At 40.2% G+C, this 27,541-nt stretch overlaps 3 protein-coding genes across 5 annotated transcripts; 2 read left to right on the top strand and 1 right to left on the bottom strand.

The window, feature by feature from the left end:
* The first annotated feature begins 1,370 nt into the window (after window positions 1–1,370).
* LOC100698908 (RING finger protein 11) lies at window positions 1,371–8,619 on the top strand. Its single transcript, XM_003438109.4, has 3 exons — window positions 1,371–2,005; window positions 2,389–2,558; window positions 6,292–8,619. Exons 1-3 carry the CDS (start codon window positions 1,883–1,885, stop codon window positions 6,461–6,463), a joined length of 465 nt encoding a protein of 154 aa, XP_003438157.1. The 5' UTR covers window positions 1,371–1,882; the 3' UTR covers window positions 6,464–8,619.
* A 1,231-nt stretch (window positions 8,620–9,850) lies between these two features.
* rpe65a (retinoid isomerohydrolase RPE65 a) lies at window positions 9,851–14,453 on the bottom strand. Its single transcript, XM_003437873.3, has 14 exons — window positions 14,334–14,453; window positions 13,863–13,945; window positions 13,561–13,711; window positions 13,123–13,230; window positions 12,836–12,977; window positions 12,604–12,751; window positions 12,129–12,210; window positions 11,658–11,790; window positions 11,411–11,550; window positions 11,206–11,335; window positions 10,998–11,112; window positions 10,581–10,675; window positions 10,384–10,495; window positions 9,851–10,275 (listed from the first exon to the last, which is right to left on the bottom strand). Exons 1-14 carry the CDS (start codon window positions 14,342–14,344, stop codon window positions 10,130–10,132), a joined length of 1,596 nt encoding a protein of 531 aa, XP_003437921.1. The 5' UTR covers window positions 14,345–14,453; the 3' UTR covers window positions 9,851–10,129.
* Window positions 14,454–19,126: 4,673 nt separating this feature from the next.
* Window positions 19,127–27,358, top strand: LOC100699175 (serine/arginine-rich splicing factor 11). Of its 3 annotated transcripts, none has more exons than XM_013269538.3 (12): window positions 19,127–19,433; window positions 20,793–20,926; window positions 23,755–23,870; window positions 24,614–24,691; window positions 24,777–24,814; window positions 24,971–25,104; window positions 25,362–25,446; window positions 25,556–25,675; window positions 25,780–25,869; window positions 26,205–26,288; window positions 26,427–26,589; window positions 26,682–27,358. In XM_013269538.3, exons 1-12 carry the CDS (start codon window positions 19,312–19,314, stop codon window positions 26,871–26,873), a joined length of 1,356 nt encoding a protein of 451 aa, XP_013124992.1. In that variant the 5' UTR covers window positions 19,127–19,311; the 3' UTR covers window positions 26,874–27,358. The 3 variants fall into 3 exon arrangements, with proteins under 3 accessions (XP_013124992.1, XP_025756369.1, XP_025756370.1); XM_025900584.1 differs by having other exon boundaries at window positions 19,128–19,433; window positions 20,793–23,508; XM_025900585.1 differs by lacking the exon at window positions 19,127–19,433 and adding an exon at window positions 23,383–23,508 and having other exon boundaries at window positions 20,791–20,926.
* The last annotated feature ends 183 nt before the right edge of the window (window positions 27,359–27,541 follow it).

The following is a 27,541-nucleotide window of genomic DNA, read 5'->3' as shown; positions in this document are numbered from 1 at the left end:
TTATGCACAATTTAAATTATAATTATTTCTGAGTATCCTGTAACACCAACCCAACGTGTTAACCCCTTATTATAGTGTATCTACCCTTAAATATTTGCAGGTAAATATAATTGCAAAAAGTGTCATTTCAAATCAAATACACTGAAATTCCATTTGATTACAGGGGGATAACATTCTTAGTCACAGGCCCTATTATAAAGTGTTACCGGGGTTTATTGCCTACCACTCTCCACCAGTTGGTCTTGGCCAATATCCAAAGACAAACTTTGAAAGACCTTTGAAAAGCCCGGTGAGCTATTGTTCAAGACTACTTTAAAAATTAGAAGGTGGTCTGAGATTCTTGGAAGCAAAATATAAAGAAATAACAGGTGACTCAAGACTTTTACACAGTACTGTTTGTGCTAGTAAAAGCTAGCCTCACCCACAAAATTGATTTTCTCTCTGGTGCATTGATTATTTTTCTCTCTCGGTCACTCTGAAATGTAATAATGGAGTCTCCTGGGTATATATTATAAAGTCAGTGTTTGCAAAGAGAGAGTCTGGTGAAAGAGAGGCTGTAAAGAGGTCAGAGAGTGAAAGAAGGGTTTGAATAGGTGCACTCAGTTTATTAGAAGCACCAGTCCAAACACTGCAGAAAATATAACTGCTCAAGTTATATCCTTACAAAAACTTATTTCGGAGAAAGTTAGAAAATATCATCAGGAAAGGTTTCTCTGTAGTTGTTCCACAAATCTATTACTTAGTCCCAGATGTCATGTGGGACATTTAATCATGTGCCCACGTGAGATGTAATCATTTTTTTCATTTGTTGCAACCAACAAATTAAAAAAACAAAAAGAAAAAACAAAACCCCCTCTGGATAACAAACAACTTGTTAACACCTTACATGTGGAAAAAGGTGCACCCAGTTGTATCAGTAATGTTCCCAACCCCTCTCCTAACTAACTGACATATTTCATGTCATGAACTAAACATGTGTAGGCATTGTGCTCTAAAATCTACATTATGTATTTAAAAAGTATAATGTAAACATGTATAATGCAGACTGTATACATTCCAAACTATTCCAGACTATTTTTATAATATGTGACCAAAATTGGGAAATTAGAATTTTTGTAATGAATTACAGTGTTAGCTGTGTGGAAAGTGAAAACATTAGCTTGTGTATTTTAAGCAGGGATTTAAATGTAATTATCTGCTCAAAAAAAAATGTTTTTTATATATTTGTAATACTCTCTAAGTATTCCTTCATATTAATGTAGTCGTTTTTGTAGCGATTAAATATTTAGAAATACTTTTTAATAGTTATTTATTTTTTTGGCTCTATTTTTCTTTGGCTTTATGTCCAATCAGCATGCAGAACTACAACCTACGTCATATGAAACGGACCGATAACATATCCTTTTGGCTGAAGAAAGAGCTAGCAAGGAAGCAAACTGTTAAATAATACTCACGAAGTTAAAAGGCGGAAATGTCTGTACATTCAGACACCCAGACAGCTGAGTGACTCGGCCAAAGTTACAGCTGAAGTAGATATTTTGCAGAGACTGCGAGTCTTACAAAGGAATGAGCGATACTTATCGAGGAAGTCGCCCAATTGGCTAGCGAAAAAGTAGCTAGCTCAGCTGCTAGCTGTCGTTAGCGAGGGGAGTTCTTTGTTTTGTTTTTCAGGTGGAGGTCCAACTAAACATGAAGAGAGACTATTAGTATTTAACTTTTACTTAGGAGTTTTATACGGATAAGCATGTAAAGAGTGTCCACAGCGGTAGTTAGCTGAACAGTAACTAAACAGTTTGTGGTGTAGAAAGTAAACAGCCAAGGGGGGTCAACTTTAGCAGCAAATATCTGATTGTTGGCGTGGGTCAGGAAAGGACACGACGACATGGGTAACTGTCTCAAGTCTCCTACAGCAGACGACATTTCTCTGCTCCACGAATCCCAGTCAGACAGGGCTAGTTTCGGTGACGGGACAGACCCGGACCTGGAGCCGCCTCCGCCCTACCAGGTGAGCAGCTGCTGAGTCTCAACTTTCAGGTGTTTTATTTTAATCCAAAAGAGGGGGGGGGAGATGTCCGACACATGAATAACATCAAAGTTTGTGAGGTTAACGTCAGTTAAGAACATACATGGTAACATGCAGTAGGTGGTGATAACAAAGGATAACTCAGTTTCATGTCCGTGGCCCTTTGAGAAGTAATCATACATTTAATATGAGTTAACAGAAGGCATTTATCAAAAGTTGTCAAACCAGACAGCTGCTGCATTTTTCACCTTATCCCAGCACAGAGCCTAATCTAGTCTGACCACTTTGTTCAGGCACACAGTTAGCTTATAGGGGGAAGCACATGTTTTGGTTTCATATTGTTGTCTTCCTGTTTGTGCTACCAGGAGCAGGCTCACATGCCCATGTACCATCCCACACCCAGTCAGGCTCGTCTGGTCACCCAGCTGACAGAAGAGGAGCAGATCCGCATAGCTCAGCGCATTGGCCTCATCCAGCACCTCCCTAAGGGTGTTTATGATGGAGGGCAAGACGGCTCAGAGAAGAAGATCAGAGAGTGAGCATTTTACATTTTTGAAATATGATGAGCTTACAACAAGCAGGGGTGCAGGCCACAGGGTTGCGTTTTTTTAACCTAAGAACTGAATAGACAAATTTTGGCACTCAGGCTGGTTGCTTCTCAGGAGTACATCGTAACAAAGTTGTTTAGGAGTTTGGCTGTTTCACAGTGTGTCTCGCTGTTGTTATTATTAATGCAGGAGTGTGTCCTTATAATAGAAAATTATTCTGTCAGAAATGTGTATATATATATATATATATATATGATGGGTTAGATATAATAAAACATAAATAATAAACTTAAAAATCTGAAGGTATAAAGTAAACTTTGTTTAGGTCAGATGTGATGTTGCAGTTGTTTCCAAACAAAAGCAAAATCTGGCTCATTAGCTTGAAAACAAACTGCATTTGGACTTATTTTTTCAACCTTTGTGGCACAAATTACTCTGTAATCTGGGTAAAACATCTGTTAGCCTTAAGTAACATGTTTCCTTTAACTCAGCTGGTTCCCTGTTGTGTCCAACATAGTAACAGTGACCAGAAATGAAGCAAAACCACACTCTTTTCTCAAAACTGAAAAACTTCCTCTTTTGGTCACAGGTTTTTTGGAGCATCTCTGGTCTCTTTTGTTTATCGCCCACCTGGCTCTTTACTGCTGTTAAACCCAGTGACAGAGCTCCTAAGTAGCTGTTAACAGACTGCTATTATACCTCGATGGCTAGACAGCATTGGAATTTTAGAAATGAGCTATCTTTCAAAAATTAATAAGCGAGTTAAGAAGTGTTAGTATTAATTGTTGTGTACATTAGTGTTTGCTTCATGTGATTAGAAATGTGTGTAAGGAAGCTGCACAGTTAGAAGTTTTGATGTTGTGTCAAGCGTTCAAAGTGCAGATGTTTTGAAACACTGCTGTGAAGTGTGTTTCAAAACACCCGGGGCACATGACTACGGCTAGTTGAAGTTTCGGTGTGCTTAACCCCACCCGATGACACAACATACACCCAGAAAACCTATAACTTATCAACAGCAGGAGTGGCAAAACAAAGGAATCTACAAACAGTTGTGGGATCCTTTTGACAGCTGGGTTGGTGAAACCCACAGAGAACACACAATGCAACTGCTGATGCCACTGTAAAGGTCAAAAGATAACTCACTGATGTATTTGTTGCAAAAAGACATGATTCACTAGTATTTTGGCAGGAAGTTGTGTTGTATAGCCACACATTTATATCATGGCAAAAAAAAAATACCAACACTATGTATACTCATTACAAAAGTGCCACATGAATGGATTTTTTTGGAGAGGTAACATATAAAAACAGAAGTAAATTCAGCCTGAAAGCAACCAAAAAACCAAATTTTTGAATAAAAATCTTTTCATAGGGCAAATATAGATGTTGTTACTTGACCCTTTTCTCTTATTCATCTTCGTCAGCAAAATGAGCAACATTTACTCCAATGTAGACAAAACATCTTCAACAAAGATTATTGGCCTATACTTAACCTACCCATCACAAGAGAAAAAAATTAAGCTATTCAAAAAAACATAAATGGCTCAGAAAACATTTAAAATTGAGCACACAGTTAAACATTGGCCAAACAAATATTTTGTTAATTTTTTACAAGATGTAAGAAACTGTTAAACAGGTTCCTTGTTAGTTAAATCACCTTGTAAATGTAATTTTGTGTCATTTATAACATTGCAACACACACACACACACACTGTGTCAGCACTAGCAGCAGGAGTATCGGTTTCTTCCACGTTAGTGTCCACACCATGGTGCTGAATGAGGTTACATGTCACTTTTTACTGTTGTTTAGCCATTCAAAACCTAAACTGATAGTTATTTATTAAGCAAATAGACTAAATTTTATACCCATTTGAGCCGGCACACAGGACTTCTGGCAAGTCAGAAGTCTATCAAGCATAACATCAAGAATACAAGTAAGTGTGAATAAATAAGTAAATGGGTAAATGTGGTTCGCCATTTTAATCAAATAATAATAATAATAATAGTAATAATAATAATAATGTGCTTTGCTGTTTTTTTTTTCCTGCATTTTTGTAAAATTATATATTTAAAAATTCTTGGATAATAACAGTTTTTATATCTTAACATTACAAATATTATTTTGGCTAGAAAAAGTTTTGGTTATATTTATAGATTAACCATTACAGAAACATGAAAATAATTTTTGGTAATTAATTTTGGGCTGCTGTGACATAAACCTTAACCCAGGTATTGTTCTAATAAATAAGCATTATGTCTTTTTCATAACTGCTGTTGTACATAAGCGAGAATAATGTGTTTAAGTGACTGGGCAAGGGTAGAAACATTTTAAATGTCTACTGTCTCCATGGTGTACTGGTTAATATGTTGTTCTTACTCATGAAAGAGCCCCAGTTTGAAACCAGAGGAAGACACAAACAGAGGGTCAAAAGCTAGTGCACTGCCTGTGCTGTTCCCAAGCATGGATAAATGGGAGGGTTACATCAGGAAGGGCATCCTTGTAAAATCAGTGCCAAATCAAACATGTGGATCCATCCACTGTGGCGACCCATTGGGGACAATAAGAGAGCAGTTGAATGTAGCTTTAAAAGGACTGAAAATGAGACTGAAATGAATTTAAAAACCAAACTGAAACAAACAAATCCAATCTGGAAACTTACTGTGGCTAAAATTAGTTGAAAACAAAGAGTCAAAGCGAAATAAAATAAAATAAAAACTAATTAGAAAATACGAAACTATAATAACCGACAGTTGATTTTGGATACCTGCAGGGAGTCTGGTTGAAACTGTAATTTAATGTTCGTGCGGGTCCGACACTGTTGCTGACAGTTATTCTTGTGTGTGGTGCATGGTGTGTTAAATGCCATGTGGTTGTGTCCCGGCAGTGTACATGCAGTGCCAGCCAACAGAAACAAATAAAATGCTGGGACTTCTTTCCCTCCTGGGTCTCTGCTCTTTGTTGTGGTCAGGTTTTTTTTAGGGGGGATAAACATTTTTGTCCCTCTAGTTTTCCCACTTCTTTATGCATTCCCTCACATCCATCCCAATGGTTTCAGTAATCTCCCTCCAGGAGAGCATCCTTATATTGATGCTTATGTTGGTGATTATTATTCCTTATACTAATGCTATGAATATTATTCTCTCACTGATACATTTAAAAACAGTGGTGAAAAAGTAGCTGGATATGCAGAAGATTATTTGACTGTATTGAACAGGCCAGTCACAATAGTTGCGGGCTGCGTCCACTGATGTGTAGTTAAATTTCTAGGGTGCACATCAGGTTACGCCTTAGATTTACCACTGAAGCATAAATCCCCAGTTCAATTCAACACAAAGTCTAAATCAACTGTTAGTTGTGCATACATTTTTACGGGTTAATAACTAACTACCGACTATAAATTGGATCTGTAAAATCATAAGCTGTGTAATTGTTTTAGTTAGACTGATCAAACAAAGTAGAAAAAGATACTTTCATTTTTAGAATGAGCGCTGGATCTGTCTCGTTACAACTTCCAGTGACTTAGAGCTGAAAATCAGAGGGTGTAAATGGAGAATATTTTGACACTTTATTATTAAACAGTCAATGATGAATTGATAACATGTGTAACTGCGCTACATTAAAGCATGAATAATTTCAGGTTTAGGAGAACACTTCATGTAGAAAGTCTGAGAAGATTTCTGCTGTCTTGTGTTTACACTGACTGTTTTATCTGTTTTCAGATGCGTGATCTGTATGCTGGACTTTGTTTATGGGGACCCCATCCGGTTCTTGCCATGTATGCACATCTACCACATGGACTGTATAGATGATTGGCTTATGAGATCCTTCACCTGCCCCTCCTGCATGGAGCCTGTGGATGCTGCGCTGCTCTCCACCTACGAGACCAACTGAATTTTCCATCCCTTCTTCCCCCGAATCGATAGATCAAACACGACCCCCTCCAGCTCCCAAAACCCAGCAGCTGCCCTCTTATAGATCGAGAGGAGCTGAAAGAAAAAAAAAAGAAGAAAGTGTTGGCTTTTGTCTTGCACTTTAAAAGTTTCCCACTCACCTAACGTTGGCCTTTCATACCCCTGGTCTGATTCCAGATTGAGCTGGTCTTAAACATCTGTTACACAAGTCGGTAAGAGACGGGCGTCCCGGTGACCCTGCATGGTTGTGTTTCTGTGTTTCTGTCATGCCGAGGCACTCTCCAGCTTTGCCGCTAACACCGAGCATGTGGCATTTGTGTCTAAAAGAGCTGTTTGGTGACTGCGTTTCCACTCGAGCGGGTCTCAGTGGCGTTCTCCCCATCGGCCAGCACCTTTATTCATCACTGATCACGACTTAAATGATTAATTTGGTAAACAAATTATTGATGAGAATGCTCGGATGATTTGCCAGATATGTGTTGGCAACAGTGAACAAGACCTTTCAAACATATTGATCTGTTAAACACATTAAAGTAGCCCTGCCCTTTGGATATGTGGGAATACATTGCTGACATTTACACTGTTGGTGTACAAAAGAAGCCAAACAGGATTACAAAAAGAAAATACTTTACAGGAGTCACCCAAAGTGTAAAAGTATACAGTGGCGTACTTTATTTATATCAAAACTACTTCATATGTGTCTTTATCCGTTCCTCTAAAAATATATTTTGAATTCAAGGGAAAACAAAGTAGAGTTTTGTAATGTTTGACCAGACGATGTGTTGTAGCTGACGGCCAGTGTAAAGGGCTCATTTGTGCATGGGCAGGCGGATCAGTCCGTGGAAATTAGAAGCGCTTGCACACACTCTTCATCTGATCCAGAGACTTGCACTTTACTCCTAGGACATTATGTAAAACAGTATATTAATATATGTACATTATAACCTTGCACTATCAATACTTCATTCCTTTTATCTCCTGAGATGCAAAAGTTATATAGCTGATAAAGATGTTTTTAAAGCCGTCAGTAGTCACTTATCACATTGAAGTAATCCTGAACACGCATTTCATGAAATCTGTGATTCATATCCACTTTGTTGTGCAATGTTTTGATTGTTCTTTGATATTTTTTTTCTTTGTGTGTGTGTAATTGAAGGGACAGAGGCTTGCTCAGCTTTAAAGGAATGGTTTGACATTAAAGCTTCTTCAAATTCTTGTTGAGAAGAATTTTTAATTTCTCACAGATCCATTAAAGAATTCTTATTGGGCTCATTTCCAGCTCTAAATGATTATTTGGGGTTTTTCTTTATAGAGTAACTTTGCAGGATTCTGATTGGCTGGCCCTTTAGAACAAAAGTTATTTACAGCACGTGTTTGTGGCTTCTGTGGTGGCAGCTGGAGCCGTGCACATGACTGTATTAAAAAAATCTGCTCTCGCTGACTTCATACAGATCCAAGAGTAGAAAAAATGCTTGAAACCAAGCCTCTAGAGCAGACTGAGTCTGACTCGGGGGTAACATCTACATATTCTTTATTATATGAAGCTTTTCTCCATAGTTAATATGAACACCACCGATTTAAAAAGTTATCTGTGACAGAAAGTAAGAGATAAACAACAATGGATATGTTTTAAATACAGAGGGAGAACGTTCTAACCTGGATCTCACCCAAGTCCAAATATGCGTCCCCCTGTAGGAACCCGCACCAGCATGTTCACCATCATCATTTGTTTCCATCTGAAGATGAACGAACAAGATTTAAGTTGTTTCATGATTTAATTTTATTGTGGTTTTGTGATCTGTAGACAGAGCTGGGTGAGCTGTTCCCACGCTTTATGCTAAGCTAATTGCATTCCCTAATCCAGCTTCATCCCTAACAGAGATAACCTTTGTCTCTAAGCAAATAATGTTGAACTGTTCCTTTAATAAAGAAGCATTGTGTGGCATAGCTGGTTAATTCTGAATCTACATGAATACAGTTTTAAATTCTACGCAAATATTGATCACGTTTTTTTGTTTTGTTGCGCATTATTGTCTTTATTTTTGTAGTAGATGTTACATTTATTGCTTTGCTTTTTATTTGTGTTGTTTTGGTGGTGTCGGTGTCTCTTTCACGTTTTCTGTTATGTGTGTAAAACCCATCTTGTATTGAAGTATCCAGCTGTTTGTTACTGTCGTTCCAGTCTGATCGTGCAAACCTCTGTCCTGGCTGAATTTTCAGAGAGTGGGAGTTTTTCCTCTCATGGTGTGACCGTTAAACCTGAGATCATGTTTTTCACTGAGCTTTCCTTTGCTGTGTTTTCATGAATATTTCTTTATAATCTTCTTTTGTTTTTCTTTTGTTTTGGATGGCTAAGGACCCTTTGTGTAAATAAAATGATAATAATAATAATAAAAAAATTGAAAAATTATATGCGGTTTTGGTTTATTAACATAGAAGCATCCATTGACTTGCCCCGAAACTGCTCCCATCAGCCAGTGAAGTGGGCTAAATAATGGGGCAGATTTGTGGCCCTGTGATTACCAAAGTAAGAGATTACAGAAAACACAAAAGCAAAAACACTCCTTTTGAGCTTTTTCATTAATGCAATCCTCAAATCTGGCAGTGGAGTGGAGAACGTGACTACATAATGAGCGCTGTGTGATTTGACTGATGTAGCAACTCAGGCAAAGCCACTTTGTTTCCTCCGCTTGCATCAGCTGCCGAGGAAAACATGAGCCCAGTTGTTGCCCGTTTCAAGCGTTTCTATATGTGACGCACAAATATCTGAGATTGGAATTACAATTGCAAAAACCACAAATTTAAATCCTTGTTTTAAGTACGAAGAAATGTGGCGTATAAAGGCTGCGCGTCCATTTCTTAAGCACCTATTGAGACGAATACGTTGCAACATGTGCTTTGTTTCCTCAGATATAAGAACCGACGCAGTTAATCAGCTTTGCAGTGCTGCAAGATCTGCGTGCCTTTGCTGTTTTTAGATTAAAACTCAGACAACTTTGACAAACACGAGGACAGACGTTGAAAGGTCCCCTATTCGTTTGCAACCATAATGAGGATTTTTGTGTGGCAACGTATTAAAACTGTACCGATGTCTCAATAGTTTAGGCTGAAGGATTAGTTGAACTGCTCGTATATGCATCGCTTATTGAGAGAATGCTTGATTTACTCCTCCCTCATAAATAAAAAACAAAGTCTTTTTGTCTCAGTAGGCAGCCGTGGAGCTGGCAGAAATGCAGTGTTGCTCAAAACTTGAAAGAAGCAACGCAATGCAACAGAGAACTTAAACCTCAGTTGAAAGGCAAAATACTTTGTCACTCTGTGAGTAGCAAATGAACATGGTGTAACAGATCAACACGAAATAACCAAGTGCATTGATACTTATGCATTTATTTTTGCATCCATGACCCATTTATATGAAAAATCATGTGAACAGATCCTTTTTTTTCTTTACCAGTACTGACAGTTCAAGCTTAGACATTTTAGTTGAGATTTATTAACATGGCTCAGAAGGCAACCAGCAGCCTACGCTGTCTGCAAAGGAGGACATACAATCACTTTCTCAAAAACAGCTCGACACAATGATCAGTTTGTGGTTCTAATAATGAGTGGCAGCTGGTCACAGAGAAATACGCAGAGTCACGAATCATTAGGGTTTGTACATCCCATGAAAGGTGACGGGAATGGTGCACTCCACCTCTGCCCTGGCGACCTCAGAAAGATCCTTGGCGTTGAGGATGAGGAGGTACGCTGGTCTCTGGGCACCGGGAGCTGCGACAATGGTAAGCAGCACACCTGTGGGGACAGCAAACACCAGCCTTGCTTAAAAATTACTTCTTACAATACAAGTAATTGTTAAAACACACTGCATGGAACATTATACTTTAACTGCTGTAGACTTACCGTCATCCTCATCGACAGCATCAGGAGTCTGTACAAACAACGGCTCTGAGGGGTAGGAGTCGGGCTCCTGCCATACCCAGGTCTCCTTGGTCTTCACGTTCAACTTGCAGATCTACACAGAAATCAAAAGAAAAAATCAACCAAAAAAATTTTTTTTCTACACTCACAGTCTGAAATCTGCTGCTCTAGTCTCTTACCCTGTCTGGTATGAAGTGGTTGAGACCCAGGGCGTAGGCGTATGTGTAATTCTTGCCGCCATACCTCTTGTAGTTAATCTGAGGAAACTCAAAAGCTACAAAACCAAAGAATAACAAAAGATCACTCAGTAACCATTCATCACTTTTTGTCCACTTATCCTATTTAGGGTTGCGATTGAGGGTGGAGCTGTCATAGAGCAAGAGGAAGGCTACACCCTGAACAGATATGCTAACCTTCACACCTACAGTCAGTCACCAGTTAACCCTGTGTATGCTTTTAGGCTGCTTGTACTCATAGTCCACACAGAAAGCCCCCACACTGGAATCAAACCCAGGACCTTCTTGCTGTGAGGCAACAGTGCAAACCAATGCACAACTCAATCATTCAGTAAAGTCTAAAAATAGCTCCATTGTCACCTTGGTGAGGACTGGAGAACAGCACCTCAGGCTCAAGCCAGGTCGACCCATCAGCATGCATGGTGGCTGTAGCTGTGGTGTACGGCAGGCTCACCAGATTCTTCCCCTGCTCCTCCTACATCAAATCCAGATCATGGTCAGAACAACCAAACCTTGTATTTGTTTGTGGAAGATCTTATCACTCTGATAAAAAAAGAAAGGCGCTCACCTTGTGGACATCCAGGGGAATGACGTATCTGCGCACCTCCGGCTGGGGGGCGAGCATGGCTGCCTTCTTCACCTCATCCCAGTTAGCCCTCAGGTTGGCCAACCAGAGGTAGTTGTAAACAAACTCAAAGCTGCAACACAGAAATGTTCATGAGCAATAATCTTGCTGGATCAAACAAATGTGGTCGGTCGAATGCTTCAGTTACCCTTTCCAGGCACAAAGGTCAACAACAATGAATCCCTGGTCCTCGAAGGCATTGATATGATGAAACATGCCAATAGGTGCTCCTTTAAACTTGAGATCGATGTACTCTCCTGGGTTCTTCTTGGCAATGTGGAACAGAGTCTACAAGAGAACATCAGCATCAGATAAGATTACAGAAGAAGAGCAGCCAAAAACACCAGTGTGGGTTTTTGTGGATTTAAAGATATTCGTTCGGCTCTGGTCCTTACTCCTTGGCTCTCATTGGATTCGAAGCAGTCCATGTAGTTGCAGCCACGGATACTCCAGGCACTCAGGAACTTCAGCAGGTTGATTTTCACAGGAGTCTCCACAAAGACAAAGTAGTTGTCTGTCATGCCGAAACTGAAGTAGATAAAAACACAAAACAATAAAAACCCATCAACTAAATTCAGTTCAGTTCAATTCAGTTCAGTTTTATTTATATAGCTTTAAATGACAACAACAGTTGCCTTAAGGTATTTTATATTGTAAGGTAGAGACCCTTCAATAATACAGAGAAAACAATCAGTAGACCCTCTGTGAGCAATCACTTGGGCGACAGTGGGAAGGAAAAACATTTTTGTAACAGGGAGAGATCTCAGACAGAGCCAGGCTCAGGGCAGTGCACCCATCTCAGAGTGTGAGGCAGGACAAAAATAACACTGAATCACGCACACAGACTCACAGACATGTGGACACACCTGTGCACGTAGGAAGGCTTGAATCTCTGATAGCTGGGGAACTGCACCACCACCTTGGACTTGTCGATCGGATCAGATTTATCTACAAAAGAAAAAGTTGTGGTGTTTTAAAGGGATCACTCACTGTTTCGAAGTCTCCGCTTGGTCCAACACTTCATAAAATCTATATGATGTTTACACTGACAGAAAATACGACCTTTTTCATAAGTAATTTATATTTTTGCACTTTAACCTTACTTTCTATGTCCGGAGCACTCACACTGTTGTATTTTAATCCCTAGGTATATATTTTTTTAATAAAAGGTAGAAATAGCCATTGTAGATTAGATTAAGCATCACAAGTACATTTACTTATTCGCTTATTTGGAAAATGACCATCTTTTTAAAGTCCATCTTATTTTTTTGTACAAACTGAATTGAGTTTAATGAGAAACCAAGTGTTTGTGTTATTGTTGCATGCAGGGTTGATCTAAACCTTTCTGCGTGGGTGGGATCCTGACAATATTGTAGGCCAGTGATGCTCCTTTCCCCATGCAGTTTCCAATGTTATACACAGTACCGTCCCTCTCAATATGAGGGTGGGCAGTCACTCCATTAATATTGACATAGCTGCACATATCGACCTGCACAGAAAATAAAGGCGAAAGCTGTAAAGGTGAAAAGATTGCTCGCTCTCGTCTCAGATTCAATGTATTTTATTGATGTACCTTCTTCAGAGTCTCCAGCGTATCTGTGTTGACTTTAGTGATGTAGTTGGTTTCTGTTACAGCATAATAATCCTCACCAATAGGGTAGACATTCACCAAGCAGTTGTCTGTGACCTCAACACCTTGGAAGTAAGTGAAAAACCTGCAGCCGAAGAAAAAACAGGAAAAGACTGCAGTCTATACAGGATTGTAACAAAAAAAGGGAACTTGGAGGGAAAATACTGCAAATATTTGCAAACTTTGAGACATTTCTAATTTGCTCTCAAATGTGTCCATGTGGAACCAACCTGGAGAAGATATTCTTGCAGGGATCAGGATATGCGAATGTACCAAACTCGGTAATGACCACACGCTTCTCTGTAATGGCTCGCACATAAGCATCTGTCCTGATAAACCTAAATGGAGGAAAGAGAGCAAATGCAAGATACACTTTATGTGTCACTGACTACCCTCAGACTTTCCATACATGCAGCAAGTGGAGGGGAATGTGCTAAACGACACAATCACGTGTTTGCAGGAGTGTTTCATGCAAATGTCTTTGGTATCTATGCGTCAAAATCTCATGTCAGGACTCAACATGAGCAAACTGGCTCGACTGTGTTAGGTAATCCATGACACCATCCAGTCTTACGGCAATATATGATGTTTCACACGAAATCACACAGCACCGGCTACTCAGCTGCAGTTCAAATGCGATATGTGACACTGATAAATGACCGCCTTACTTCCGGAAGTAGGTGACCTGGCCATTCTTGAAGTCAAATTTGTGCATGAGGGCCTGGCCATCGAAGAGGTGATAGAAGGGTTCATCTCCGACCTCAAAAAGCCCGGGTCCCAGACGGAGAAGGCTTCCCTTCAGAAACGAAGGAATCCGGCCTGCAGAATGAACGTGGATCACAGAAAGTTTTCAGTGTGCTGAATTATAAACTAGAAAGTATAAATTTCCAGAAAAGTGCAGTCGATATGCAAATGTCAAAAGAGTTATTTTCGTGTCTAGTCTATTTCTGTCTGAAAGATGTAAACAAACCTGTGACTGTTGCGGGAATAGTCTCAGACAGCTCTTCACATGTCTCAAAAAGCTTCCTGTAGCCACCAGCTGGGTGTTCAAATCTGTTAGCAAAAAAAAAGAGCAAAGACATCAAGAAACACTGCAGCCAAAGAAATTATTGCTGATGGGTTTTCAGCAGGTTAAAATTATACATCTATTAGCTTTAAGTCATTTTAGGATTTCTGATGACGTGTTTTGCACCCATGCATGGTCAGAAACCCAACCTGCTCCTGACTAATCCTGTGAAAAACACCACAGGATTAGGTTAAAGATTTGTCTACCAAAAATCTAAATAATTAATTGCATTAATTTCCAAAAAGTACTGAAACAAACATCACAGTTTTCACCTAACAAACCTGTTTAGTTAATTCACTTAAAAAAAATACTACCCTGCTTGTCATGCAATGTAGTAAGAAATATGAGATACAATTGAATTCATTAGAAACTGACCGGCTGACCATGGTTCCTTCTTGCTGTTGAATATAAAACAAAAAGCAAACTGTAACAAAAACCTGTGGTCACTGGTTTAGTAACTGGAAGCCTCTGATCTCCCACTGGATTTGAGGTATTTATTCATCTGGGCCTCCTCGGAGTCAATCTACGCAATCAGCGCTGTAAAGCTTTGTCCCGGCCAATCATGTCACATGGGGAACAAGAATCCCATTGTGCCAATATCCTCTTCTGGGTGACCCAATGGCTACCCCTCTCAACCTGGATTTATTGCAGAGAATAAGAAAGTGATGCTTGGCAAGAGAGTTGTGTTTGTGTGTTGGATTTCTTTTTCTTTTTTTTTTTAACTGTTCTGATTTCTGTGTTAAGATAAAATTATGCTGAGTCACAGACAGTTTATTTTAGCACTCATGCAACATGTAGATCAACAAACCATCATGAATAAAGACCAAGAGTAGAAACTTTGATTCATGTTGCACTGGTTTTGCACATTATGTAAAATAAAGTTAAACATCTTTCTCATATGAACTGCAGCTTTTATCCCCAGTGCAGTCCGTATTAGTGCCAAAAAGTTTATTTACTACAGTTTTTTTTTGTAATTTGTGCCCCTCCTGCTTCCATAGGAATTCAGGGGGTAAGTAGAAGCTAGGTGCTGCTAAACAAATGAACATGACTAAGAGATCATCAGTAATCTGTGAGCATCTCTATAAAAGGTTTTGGCAGTTTGCAAGTGTGGAGCATTGAGATGTGTTAACACAATGCCACAATCTTTCCAGGAGTGGACCCCAAGGTCAGACTGTGTGCCTCAGTTAGCATGTTAAAGTTCATGGTAGTATAAGACTGCTTGGAAGCAGTAAAAAGAACATGGTAGCACAGCTTAGTTCAGTTTCATCTGAACAAACCATAAAACTCCTAGAATGCTGTCCAGTATATCAGCACAAACACCTCGTATCAACTGTGTAGCACAGCGGTGGAGTGGTGCTGATTTTGGCTGTTTTGCAGTCACAGGACTTGGGCAGCTTGCATCACTGAGTTGACCGTGAACTTCTCTGTATATCAAAGTGTTCTACAGTCAAATGTGAGGCCATCTGCTCAAAAGCTAAAGCTTGGCCGAAACTGGGTCATGCAACAGTATAATAATCTGAAGCCCAGCAGCAAATCTACAACAGAATGGCTGAAAAAAGATGTTGCAGTGGTCCAGTCAAAGTCCAGACCTTGACCTGCGTGAAATTTTGTGGCAGGACCTTTAGAGAGCTGCCCACAAACCTCAATGAACTGAAGCAACGTTGTAAAGAAGAGTGGACCAAAATTCCTCCACAACGGTGTGAAAAACTGATAACGTCACACAGAGAACAATTACTTCAACTTATTGCTGCTAAAGGTGATTCTACAAGCTACTGAACTATGTGGTGTAGTTATGTAGTCTCATCTCAGGACTGTAGTAACGAGTTATAAGAAAACTCTTTTTCACTCTGACTGTATGTGGGGAAAACAAACAGGTAATTTTGACCCAGAAATGAAATAAATGAGATAAACTCACTGCTATCTGAACTTTAACACTATTTTTTTTTTTCTTGTTGGAGATTAGTGTTTGATAAAAATAAGCAATGTTTTTCAGCTAAACCCCACTGCTGTCATTAGGTGTGATCATACAATGACTGTTATACAAAATGCTACTCGGATGAAATGTGGCCAGTTGTTCTTTGCTCTGAGCACAAAATGCCTTAACTTGCTTGTCTCAGCGCCACGATAATCCAGGTGAAAAGGATTAGCCTGAAGACAAACGCTGCATTGTTCCTCCTGGGAAAAAAAACACAATTAGGAGAGAGCGAGGTTCGCCAGGAGCGAGTTGTGTCACCGCTGTGTGACGTAGCGGCCTCAGCTAACACATGAACTGAATGAATGGGAAACGCAAAACATTGTTGTGATAATCTCTCGGGAAAGAAACAAAGCATCTCTGAGTTCTATGGTGATAATCGCAGCTTTAAGGGGTCGGCATAAGTCACACATCAAATATAATCAGCACCCAAAACAGTGAATATAAGAAACAAACAGCTGATTAGACCATAAACAAGTCAAGTAAATGCAAACGCTGCCCATATTTAAGTGAAAAGATACTACAAACAACGGTTCTTCTTAAAGAACACCTTTTAACCACCGTCGGTCTGCAGAGTGAGACACTGAGATTAGAGATTTTTTGAGGATCGATGCCTTAGAGCATGCGGTCACAGTAAAGTGGCTTAATCTCTGCAGTAACAAGCAGCAAAAGGTCTCTGATGATATCGCCAATACAAATGAGACAGTACTCGTCTTTGAACTGAAAAACAGGTGGTAGACTGTTCATTATAACTTCAGCCTAATGAGACTCTGGGCTTGAAAAGAGATCTCTTAGCGTGTGATGTTGCTGTACCTTACTTTATCCAGGCAACAGAGTGGATCGATGCTGAGGAGCTGGTTGGTTTTACAAAGAGTTTTAAAAACGATGCAGAGCCTTTTTTATGATGTGATTGCATTTCATTGTGAAAATATAAAAAAGATATACTGGATGAGCTTTGGAAAGAGTCGATGCAGCTGATAACTATGATTTGTTACTGCAAATGTGTTGATGCTGATACAGCTGCAGTGTCTGCAGTAATTTAACTTACCAAATCCAAAGTGTGCTCATTCAGCTGTTAACACCAGAAGTTTTTAAACGAGATCTCACAGCTAAAAAACTGTTAGAAACACAATATGGCCTCAGGCAGGATCTGCGACAGTAATTTGGCTTCATTTTTTTTCTTTTTTGTATTTTCAAATTTACTGATTTTGTAAGAAAGAAAGAGTAAGATAATATTTCAAAATCAAAACAAGATCAGTGAGATTTTAGAATAAGTTACGAGACTACAAGTATTACTTAGATCTGGAGTTTTTCATTTTTGAGGAAGTTGTAAGCTTTGGAACAAACTGTGTTATTGCAAAATTCACTTAGACTTTTTCCCCCTCTGGCTCTCAGCTACATCCCCCTGGTGGAGTTTGTTCAGATGTCAAGTCTGCAGGTCATTAGCACCAATCAGATCCATCTCCAGACAACTTCACCAACTTCTTCCACTTGGTGAGGCCATTTAAACCATGCAGTCTACTGAAAGTCAGTTAACATAGTCTAAAATATCTGCTTTAGATTAAACTCATGGGTAAAACAAGTCCTTACACCACTCCCACTTGTATATTTTCTTCCATCTAGATAGTAATGACTGCAAGGTGAGGTTCATGTAACAAAAGCCAGGAGCTGAGACTGACAGAGATGAAACACGTCCACAATCTCATGGATTACTGACTACCTGACAGGTAGGCTGCAGTATGTGAGACTGCCTGTTTTATTGATGGGCAGTACAGGAGCTCCACAGGGGGCAGTGCTGCCTCCAGTTCATGCCACCTACAGAAATACTCTGACTGATTGTGGAGTGGATGGATCTATTAGTGATGAGCAGGAAGAGGAGTACAGAGCACAAGTGGATGATTTTGAGGAGAGTTCTGGGAGGAATCATCTGCTTCTAAATGCAAATAAGAACAGAGCGATGGTGTTTGACTTCAGAACAAAGAGACGTGACCCGTGTTTGTCATGGAACAAGATGTTGATGTGGTGGAGGAGTACCTGATGACGAGAGGCTGAATTTGAAGACTGACACAGAGGCTGTGAAAAAAAGGGGATGAGCAGCCTCTTTTTCCTGTGAAACTGAAATCCTTCAATGTGTGCTCGAGGTTTTCTATCACTCAGCTGTAGTGAGCACATTGTACTTTGCTGTGTTCTGCAGGGGGGAGCAGCATCTGAGCTGGAGACACCAGCAGACTGGATAACCTGAAGAGGAAGACTGGCTCTGTGATTGCTTGCAAACTGGACCCTTTTGAAACTGTGGTGGAGAGGAGGTCACTGAAAAACCTGTAATCCATCATTGTAATCCTGACCACCCTCTGTACCACTTACTGGACAGGTAGTGGAGCAGCTTCTGTAACAGACTGATTCAGCTCTGCTGCCTTAAGGACAGACACAGGAAATCTGTCATACAGCATGTTATCATTGCCTCTATTCAACATAGCAGCCTGGCAGAGAATCATCTGCAAAGATAATAATGGTATTGCATTAGAGAGCCTCGTGGAATGGGTGGCTGAGCAGCTGCACGCCTTGCATTGGTTTACATTGCAATGCAAAGTGTTGGATGCAGTGGTGTAAAGCAAGCACACTGCCACTGGATTCTAGATCAGTGGAGACATGTTCACTGTAGTGACGAATAACGCTTCTCCATCTAGCAATCTGATGGGCAAGTATGGGTTTGGAAGCTCCTAGGAGAACAGTACTTGTCTAAATGCACTGTGCAAAAAGTAAAATTAGGTGGAGGGGGCATTAGGGTCTAGGGTTGTTTTTCGGGAGATTTGGTCAATCTTCAACATACAATGAAGGGAGAAATGTCATAAAGGGATAGCTTTTTCAAAATAGCTTTAGTTGACGAGACTGGATTAATTCATGGTTGGGCATCTATGGTTGGTTGAAGAGCTATGCTTAAGTAGTTTCCCCAAAACTTCTCATCAATACTGAATGAGGCTCTTTGGCCACGTCTGTTATGTAAAAATGAAAATAAAGGGCGCCCTCTGCTGGTAATTAATTGCAGGTCAAAAGTTTTTCTACATAGTACAAACCTTGTAGTACGCTTATTTAAAGGACGACCTATTTATTACATGAAGGTAAACTAGCCCCGAGACTTGATTTTGTGCTGTTTTAATAATTTACTTTAAAACCGCCAGTTTCGCTACACGCATGCGCACTTCAATCGAAAATTACCCAAGATGGCGGCGCAACGCTACAGTTTGCTGTAGTCGCTAGTTAGCACATACCCAGAAAAAATTTACTAAAAAAAACAAATTGGTTGTATAACCAGCGGATAGACGGTAGTGTGGTTTAAGACTAGCAGTTTACGGTTGTGTTACAAAGGTTTTAATCGGGAAAATGAGCTACACAACGAAGGTGGTGCAGGTGACGAACGTGTCGCCGAGCACAACGTCGGAGCAGATGAGGACACTGTTCGGTTTTCTGGGAACCATCGAAGAGCTGAAGTTATTTCCGCCAGAGTAAGTTAAATAACTGTCTGTGGGGTTATTAGCGACTTTGATAATGTAGTCACAGGCTGTTTGGTCGTGTTTTCTAGTGGACTCCGTAGACTGGTTAGCATGCACGCGTAGGTCCATGCTAACCAGTGACCTGACCCGCAGTCTTTTATAATGTCTTTGTCTGGCCTCACGAACCACGCGTTAATCCTATTTATTTCTTTGATAGTCTGCTTATTTCCTAAACACGGATAAAAACGTGTATTTAGGCTTAATATGTCCCCTCAGTGTTTATTTGGGTCTTAATGTTACCGTATAGTGTCTTGTTTTTCAAAGTATGTAAAGTATTTTTCTCAAATAGAGGAAATGCAAAAGTCATTAATAATTAATATAAACACGCCCAAGTTAAGCTTGTGAGGAAGGGAAAAAATTAGATGTATTAACTTTAACGGTCTCTCCGATGTTTTGTTAGGGTAACTCTAGTCCTCCTTTCCCCAGTCGTTTTTATTATAGTTGTGAGTCTCTCCAACAGTCCACAGTAAATTTTCATCTAAAGTATACATTCAGCGCCTGGGTAATTGTATTTCTGTTTAAAGTGTATGTTATAAATCTGCTTTAAACTCTGTCTGGATATATTTGTTGTGTGTCAAATCCACACTTAAGTGACTAACACAGCATGTGGGTGCCACTGGACCACATCAGGTTGTCAGAACTTCTTTTTCGAGCTGCTCCCCTTAGGGATCCACAGCTGACCGTTTCCCTCCATCTCACCCTATCCCTAGCATCCTCCTCTGTCACACCAATCCTCTGCATGTCCTCCTTCACTACATCCATGAACCCCCTCTCTGGTTTCCCAATTTTCTTCCTGCCTGTTAACTCCATATTCAACAGCCTTTGTCTTATATATCCACTATCCCTCCTCTAATCTAATTAGATCTAATCCTTTTTTTCCATGTGCAGTCCCTCTGATGTACTCATTTCTGATTTTGTCCATCCTGCTCACTCCAAGTCTTAATGTCTTAGGGTCAGCCTCCTGTCTATTTGTCAGTGCCACTGTATCTAAACCGTACATCATAGCAGGTCTCACTATAGTTTTATATGCGCTTTCTTTCACTCTCGTCACCATCCTTCTGTCACAAATCACCCTGACATTTGTCTCGATCCACTCCACCCTCCTCCAATCTTTTCTCCACCTCACTTATGAAGGACGGTTTATACCAGGCATTTAAACTCCTCTACCTTTGCTATTGCTGCTCCTTGCATCTTCAGTGTTACATCAGGATGTCAAAAAAGGCTGAAGAAAGCAATGTTTAGATTTTTAAAAAATGTTTTTTATTGCAGTTTTGCCCAAATTCACGTCATTCTTCTTTACTACTTCTATAGTGATTCGCCGATGCCGGTGACATCCCGGGTGTGCTTTGTGAAGTTCCAGGAGCCAGAGTCTGTTGGTGTGTCTCAGCATCTGACTAACACGGTGTTTGTGGACAGAGCGCTGATAGTGGTCCCGTTTGCTGAAGGTTTGTATGAAAGCTCATTGTTGAATGAATTGTGACGGTGCAAGACTGTAAAAAGGTTGTTTTTTTTTTTCCTGTCTCCTGTGAATTCACCCTGGCATGCTTATATGAGCTTTGTAAGATAATTTTGAATGAAAGTGGTATTGCCATTCTCCTCCCATGGCTCGTGTGTTTAAAGCAGACTTCTGCTGTCAGATTTGTGGTGAACTGTTTTAGCGCATTGCACATCTGTTTTAGCACAACAACCCTTAAACAGATCTTTGTTACCTGGAGTTAAGTCGTTCGGGATATAGCGAGGTGTTTGTCTCTGCCTAAAACAGTAATGTGCTCTGCGCTCAGAAAGTTCAGCGTACCAAACTCTGCTTTACACACCAGGACACGGACATCTGTGAGCACCACAGGCACGTCAAAGTTCAGAAGTGATGTACTTGAAACGCTTAACCAAATGCATTTTTATTCTCACCATATATTGGACTACCCCCTGTTAAACTTCTCTCTGTTATTTGTGTGTGTATGTGTGTGTGTGTGTATGTGTGTGTGTAATTTTTGTAGTGAAGAAGGCAAAAGCAGCCCCCTCGTTGATGGCTGAAAGTGGTCCTCTGCCTGCCAACAGGGAATTATAGACATTTGCAAAGGCCAGCGAGCATACAAGCCCCACCACTCTCTCTCTCTTCTCATTTTGTCTCCTTTTTTTTTCTTTCTCTGCCTTATCGTTTTCTTTCCTTCTGTCTAAATTGTCTTTCCCAGGTGGTTTTGAGAATAAAGTTCAGATTTCTAGGGCATAACCTGAAACAGTGCAAATTCTGCACTATTTAACTTTTGAGGGCTGCTTGGTCATGTGTTTTATGGTTAAGAAACGGCTCCTTCACAGATAAGGCTGGCTGTATTCATCACTTCTTAATGTCAACAAATCCCATGAAAACACAGAGGCCATTCAAGTCCACAGACTAGTAAATGCTTGTTTGTTCATTAGAGTAATTGCAGCTGATGCAGTTTATTTAGAGTCGGTGCCACAGGCACCATCGTGCTCTTTTAAAAGCTCACTAGCATACGCAAACAGATTTTAAACAACAGCTGAAAGTAGTCCCCAGCAGATGGGCAGTTGTTTGAATAACACCACAGTACTTTACGTTTACTGTATGTTTTTAAAGAAACCACTTTGGCTTCTATAGAAGTCAGACAATATATTTCTGAAAGTTTTACACCTGATCAGCTGGAAATCTGTGTGGGAAATCTGTGCTATAACATGATCTTATGATAACATAATGAAATACAGCCGCAAGTACGGCAGTTGGCCTGTTCAGCACCGCCGATTCCTCCTGTGCATTTCAGAATTTGGAGGGAAAATATGTTTGCATGTGAAAAATAATGACCTAAACAAAGAACAGGGACCCAGGAGGGGAAAAAGATCCCAGAATTTTCCTTTTTTATATCAGCTGGGACTGGATGTAAAACACGGGGACATGATCACACTGTAATTTACACATAATGCTACAGCACTAGCATAAATGCTGGTAACGACGTCAACTGCTTGTGTGTAGGTTGTGTTGTAGCCCTCTAAATCAGGCCTGAGATGGTATTCACTAGAATTGTGGACAGTAACAAGAATATTTCCAGCCTCATCCTTTTTTTAAATGGCTTAAAAAAAACAACAACAACAACTTGGAAGTGACACCAGTTATTTGGCTCTGGTGCAATAATTGTATATGTCAGGGGTCTGGGGTTTTTTTTGTTTTTTGTTTTTTTTGTTTTTTTTAGTTAATACAAAAACACACTAATGCCAAAGTAGCCTACTCTGCATAGACTAACTTTAAAACACTATTTTAACCTCATAATGTAATTTCAGACTTGACAAGGGGAAAACTAGTCAGTGATATAATAAATACATGGAACTAAAACTCTGGTATAAATCCTCTGAGATAGGCGACCGACATGACGTAGTGTTGGTCCAGTATCCTCTTTAACAGTGGTTTTCTTTTGTTGTTGTGTTTTACAGTTCTTTTTCCTGGCTCAGCCAGTCCTGTATACCAGGCCCTGCTGAAAATACCATCCAACCGTTTTGTCTCCTGCAGCATTTTCTCTCTCCAGTGTGCTCTTGTGTTTAAGTGTTGTGTGTCTGTATTTAGGTGATGTCTCTTTATGAATGGATTAAGTGTGAGATGATGATGATGAGGTATTTGAAAGATAAAATTGGAGGTATTTTGCATTTTAAAATAAACAGCCCACCATCCTCTGTCCAGGTTTGGTTAATTGATGCAGTGACAGGTAAGGATACTGAGATAATGATGCAGGCAGCATCTAGCCTGAATTTTGTTATTGCCATTTAGCATATAAACTACTTAATTCTCTGAAATGTGTTTGTGGTGAGTAGACGCTGATGGTTTGCATAGTGTTCTTGCCGAATCCCTAAAATTCTCTCTGTTGTGTGTGTATCTCAATTTTTCTCTGTGTGCTTTTAGTAGCGAAGCCGCCAACGTGAATCGCTTGTTTCAGTAAACGTCAAAAATGAAAATTGAGGGCACACCGAACTGGAGAAGCAGCTGTGCTTGCTAACGTTTGGTTCATGACTTAAAAAACACATTCAGGTGATCTATTCTTGGCAGTGTTCATTGGAGTAGTGTGATTTATTCCAGCAATAGTTAAGTCACTGCAATGATTATGTTGAATTAAGGGAACTCTTCTCTGATGTATGAGGTAAACATGTGAAGAAATATGAACACTTTTCTCTCTCTTTTTTTTTTTCCAAAATGTCTTCTCTGTAGTGTGTGTGTGTGTGTGTGTGTGAGAGAAACCTTTCTTCTCTCCTAATGCCTTTTTCTTTATTCCTGTAGGATCTATTCCAGATGAGGCTAAAGCTTTGTCACTGCTGGCGCCAGCAAATGCTGTTGCAGGAATTCTGCCAGGAGGAGGCCTTCTTCCGATGCCTAATCCCATCCCCAATCCACCTGTAAGACCTCACCGTTTAACTGTGTTGGATGTTGCATGGTGACATAACCAAAAGTCTTAAAATTTTTGCTCTGACATGACAAAATGTAACTTTAAGCCTTTTTTTGAAAAAGTAATTATGCATTTAAAGACCTACAGAAGCAGAGTGTAAGATAACATAAAAATAGGACTCAGATAAACTGGCTTTTGTTTATTTTTGTTTTAAAGTTGGATCATTTCCAAGTCCATCTGGTAGCTTTTCACCTCACCAGGTGGAGTTTGTATAGTTGTTTAAATCTGTTTTTTCTCCCTGTGTTGCATTTCTTTTTTTTCTTTTCTTTTGGTAATTTGTCGGATTGTGGTGATGCAAAATTGTATTGTGCTCATTCACATCCTTTTAGCATAAATGGTTTAAAGCAGTCAGTCATGTTGCCGAGTTACAGGTCTCTTGCCAAGTTGTGACCAAGCAGTATCCTCTACGGTTTTCCTTCATCCACTCACATATCCATCAGTTACTCCTTCGGCTCTGCCATGTTTCAGTCATTTCAAGTCGAAAGCGTATATCAGCATCGGTTAATGTACAGCATGTCTGCTTACATCACATCTTTACATGCCTCACTGGCCATTTTCTAATGAGAGAAATTAGTCTCCTGCACATAAGCAGTGATTTTTGGCCCAGTGTATCAGATAGCACCAATTACATAAACACTTGTTAGGTGTTGGTATCTGGATATTCTTGGCCTGACATAAATGTGTTTATTCCAGCTTGCGAACCCCTTTGGTGCACCCAACATGGACGCAATGGCAGCTTTTGGATTCCCAGGAGCTGGTATGAATCCCCAGGTGAGAGGTTTTCTGAAATGGCGGTGAATGAAGTTGATGTTGAATGTTTTGAACTGACAGTGTTTATCCTCCCGTCTCCACACAGGCTGCTGATCAGCTGTTGAAATTGATGACGGATCCAAAGTAAGTCTCTTTAAAGATTCTTCTTTAAATGCTGTGCGTTAGGTTTTTATTTTTGTTATTTTTACCAGCCACTGTAGAACAACTGAGGCACAGGAAAGAAGCAGTTGTTTGGTGTTTTGTAGTAATGAGTCAACTAATTAATATTTATTTGTTTAGACTGAATCCCCTGGCAGCTGGAATAAACCTGAATGCTGGGCTGAAGGCTGATGCAGCTAATAAAGAAATCGAAGAGGCAATGAAGAGAGTCAGAGAGGCCCAGTCGCTCATTTCTGCTGCTATTGAACCCGGACGTGAGTGCATTAAAGTTCAGAAGATCTTGTTGCTAGGATGTTGGCTTTGCGGTATAAAACAGTGTCTGGATTGTCTGCACTGCAGTCATTACAAACACTTAGAATTATGTCACCCTCACTTCCCCAGATGATTTCCGTGGCAGGTTTTCATGTTTGCAAAAAGTTTGTTTTTGCTGTTGTTTTCAATGTTAAGAGAAAATACTTGTTAAAAACAGAGCATTGGAGCTTGACCTGTTTTTTGTTTTCCTGATGTGCAGATAAGGAGACAAAGAAGAAGCGCTCTCGGTCCAGATCCAGGTCCAGATCCAGAAGGAGGAGGTCCAGATCGCGTTCGAGACACAGGTGATTTACTAAAACTTGTCATCCGCAGAGCTGAGATGGGGAAACTTTGTTTTGTTTGTTTGTTTTCACGTGAACAGCAAAGTTAAATGTTGTGAATGAATGGTTTCAGGCGAACCAGAAGCAGGTCGAGGCGCAGATCCAGATCGAGAAGCAGGAGACGCTCCAAAAGCCCTCGCAAGAGACACACCCACTCTAGAGACAGAGGGAGGAGATCTCGCAGTAGATCCAGGTGGGTTAACTGTGTGAAAACCTGACCTCGAACCTGTACTCTGAGGTCTGCAGATGGGAAACTTGAGATCTAAATCTATATGTATGTTTTCTTTTTACCTACAGAGAGCGAAAGAAAGATGATGCAGGGAGAAGGAAATCCAAAACACCACCCAAAAGCTACAGCACAGCGAGGAGGTCACGCAGTGTGAGCCGGTGAGTACAGCCAAGGTCTTCAGCTGACCAGTGCTTGAATTCTAATCTGGTAAAGACCTTTTAATATTAAAGAGAATTTAATGACTGTTCTATGGTCAGATTTAGCCAAGTACAAAATCAACAGGAACAGAGAATAGTTAAGTGTACTTTTTTAAGTATAGTACTTCTCTAATCATGATAAAGCTGCTAATGCTTTGACAGGAAATAAGATTTAATACATATGACAGTTATTAATGAAATGCTAGATTTTTGGTTTTCAGTAAAATGTATTTATTTCAGCTGCTTCTAATATCCTGCGTATGTGCAAAACTTAAATTATTTTGTTCTGTTTACAGGAGACGCAGGAAAAGTCGCAGCGCCACCCGTTCTCCTAAGAAGTCTCCCAAAAGGAAAAATTCCCCATCTCCATCTCCTCGAAGGTTGTCTGATGTGTTTAATCCCTCCTGGCTGCACTGAATGTGTATTTTAAGTTTATCATGAATGATTCTTTAAAGGAGAAGTAAACATATATCCATTACTAATCTTATTCTGGACTTGTCACTTTCCATCCTGTTCAGACACAAAAAAGAGAAGAAGAGGGAGAAGGAAAGGGACCGGGACCGTAGGAGCGATAAAGACCGCAGCCGTGAAGAACGGGAGCGCTCCAGCAGCAAGAAAAAGAAGAGTAAAGACAAAGAAAGGGAACGTGAGCGGAAATCAGACGCAGAGAAAGATGTTAAGGTTGGTGTGTTGTGGTTTTCGACCCTGTGAGCATCACTCTTCTAATGTTCTCTTTTTTTCGAGGTGTCTCATGCATCGGCTTCCTTTCACAGATCACCAGAGACTACGATGAGGAAGAGCAAGGCTACGACAGCGAGAAGGAGCGAGGCGACAGGAAGGACTCGGACGATTCCGCTTTGTCTCCTCGGTCGGTAGAAGGTAATGGCACAGCACGTTCCGCGAAGCAGGCCAAAGTTAACGGTGCCGATGATCGCCACGAAGAGGACATGGACGTCAGCGACTGACTCGTCCGTCCCGTCCTGTCCCACATTCTCCCTCCATGTTGGTTGTGAAAAAGCTACATCTTTCCCCCTTCCCACTGGGCTGAATCTGAAAATGTGAATTGTTTGAAATGTATCAGTTTCTGTCACAGAAGGGAAGCGTGCCCTTTTGCAAATGTTTGATGCTAAAAATTGTCTGCCCTGACATTTTTCTCGGTTTGTCACATTTACTGTAAGTGGTCTTTCTGCTTTTTGCTGCTACAGATGTAATAGATTACAACTGGAAGTAGGCTTGCTTTGCTTTTCTTTAGCTTGTGTTACCAGATTTATTTTTTTTTGTCTTTACATATTGAACCTTTTTCATTTCTGTTATGTGGGGTGGTGTGATGCACGGGTCTCTGTCTTCACCAAAAATGCAAAGATACTGCGTTTAGCTTCTTGTTATCTGAGAGTACTGATTGTTTTATCAAGGATTTCTTTTATATATTAAAGCTTATTTAAAGAGCTAAGACTGTGAAAATTTGTAACTTTCACCTCAGGTTGGGGGAGGAGCTAATGATACAAATATGAAAATCCTCACATCTGGTTTAAAAACACTTAAATCACAGACATGTCTACAGGTTCAGTTATTTGATCACAGAGACAATATTGCCTTTACATTGGTCAAACTAGTCAAAGGCAGATGTGCCTAA

Source organism: Oreochromis niloticus, linkage group LG18 (assembly GCF_001858045.2).
Source record: "Oreochromis niloticus isolate F11D_XX linkage group LG18, O_niloticus_UMD_NMBU, whole genome shotgun sequence".
Lineage (NCBI taxonomy): Eukaryota > Metazoa > Chordata > Actinopteri > Cichliformes > Cichlidae > Oreochromis > Oreochromis niloticus.
Note: the sequence above shows the minus strand (reverse complement) of the source record. Positions and strands in the feature narration are given on the sequence as shown.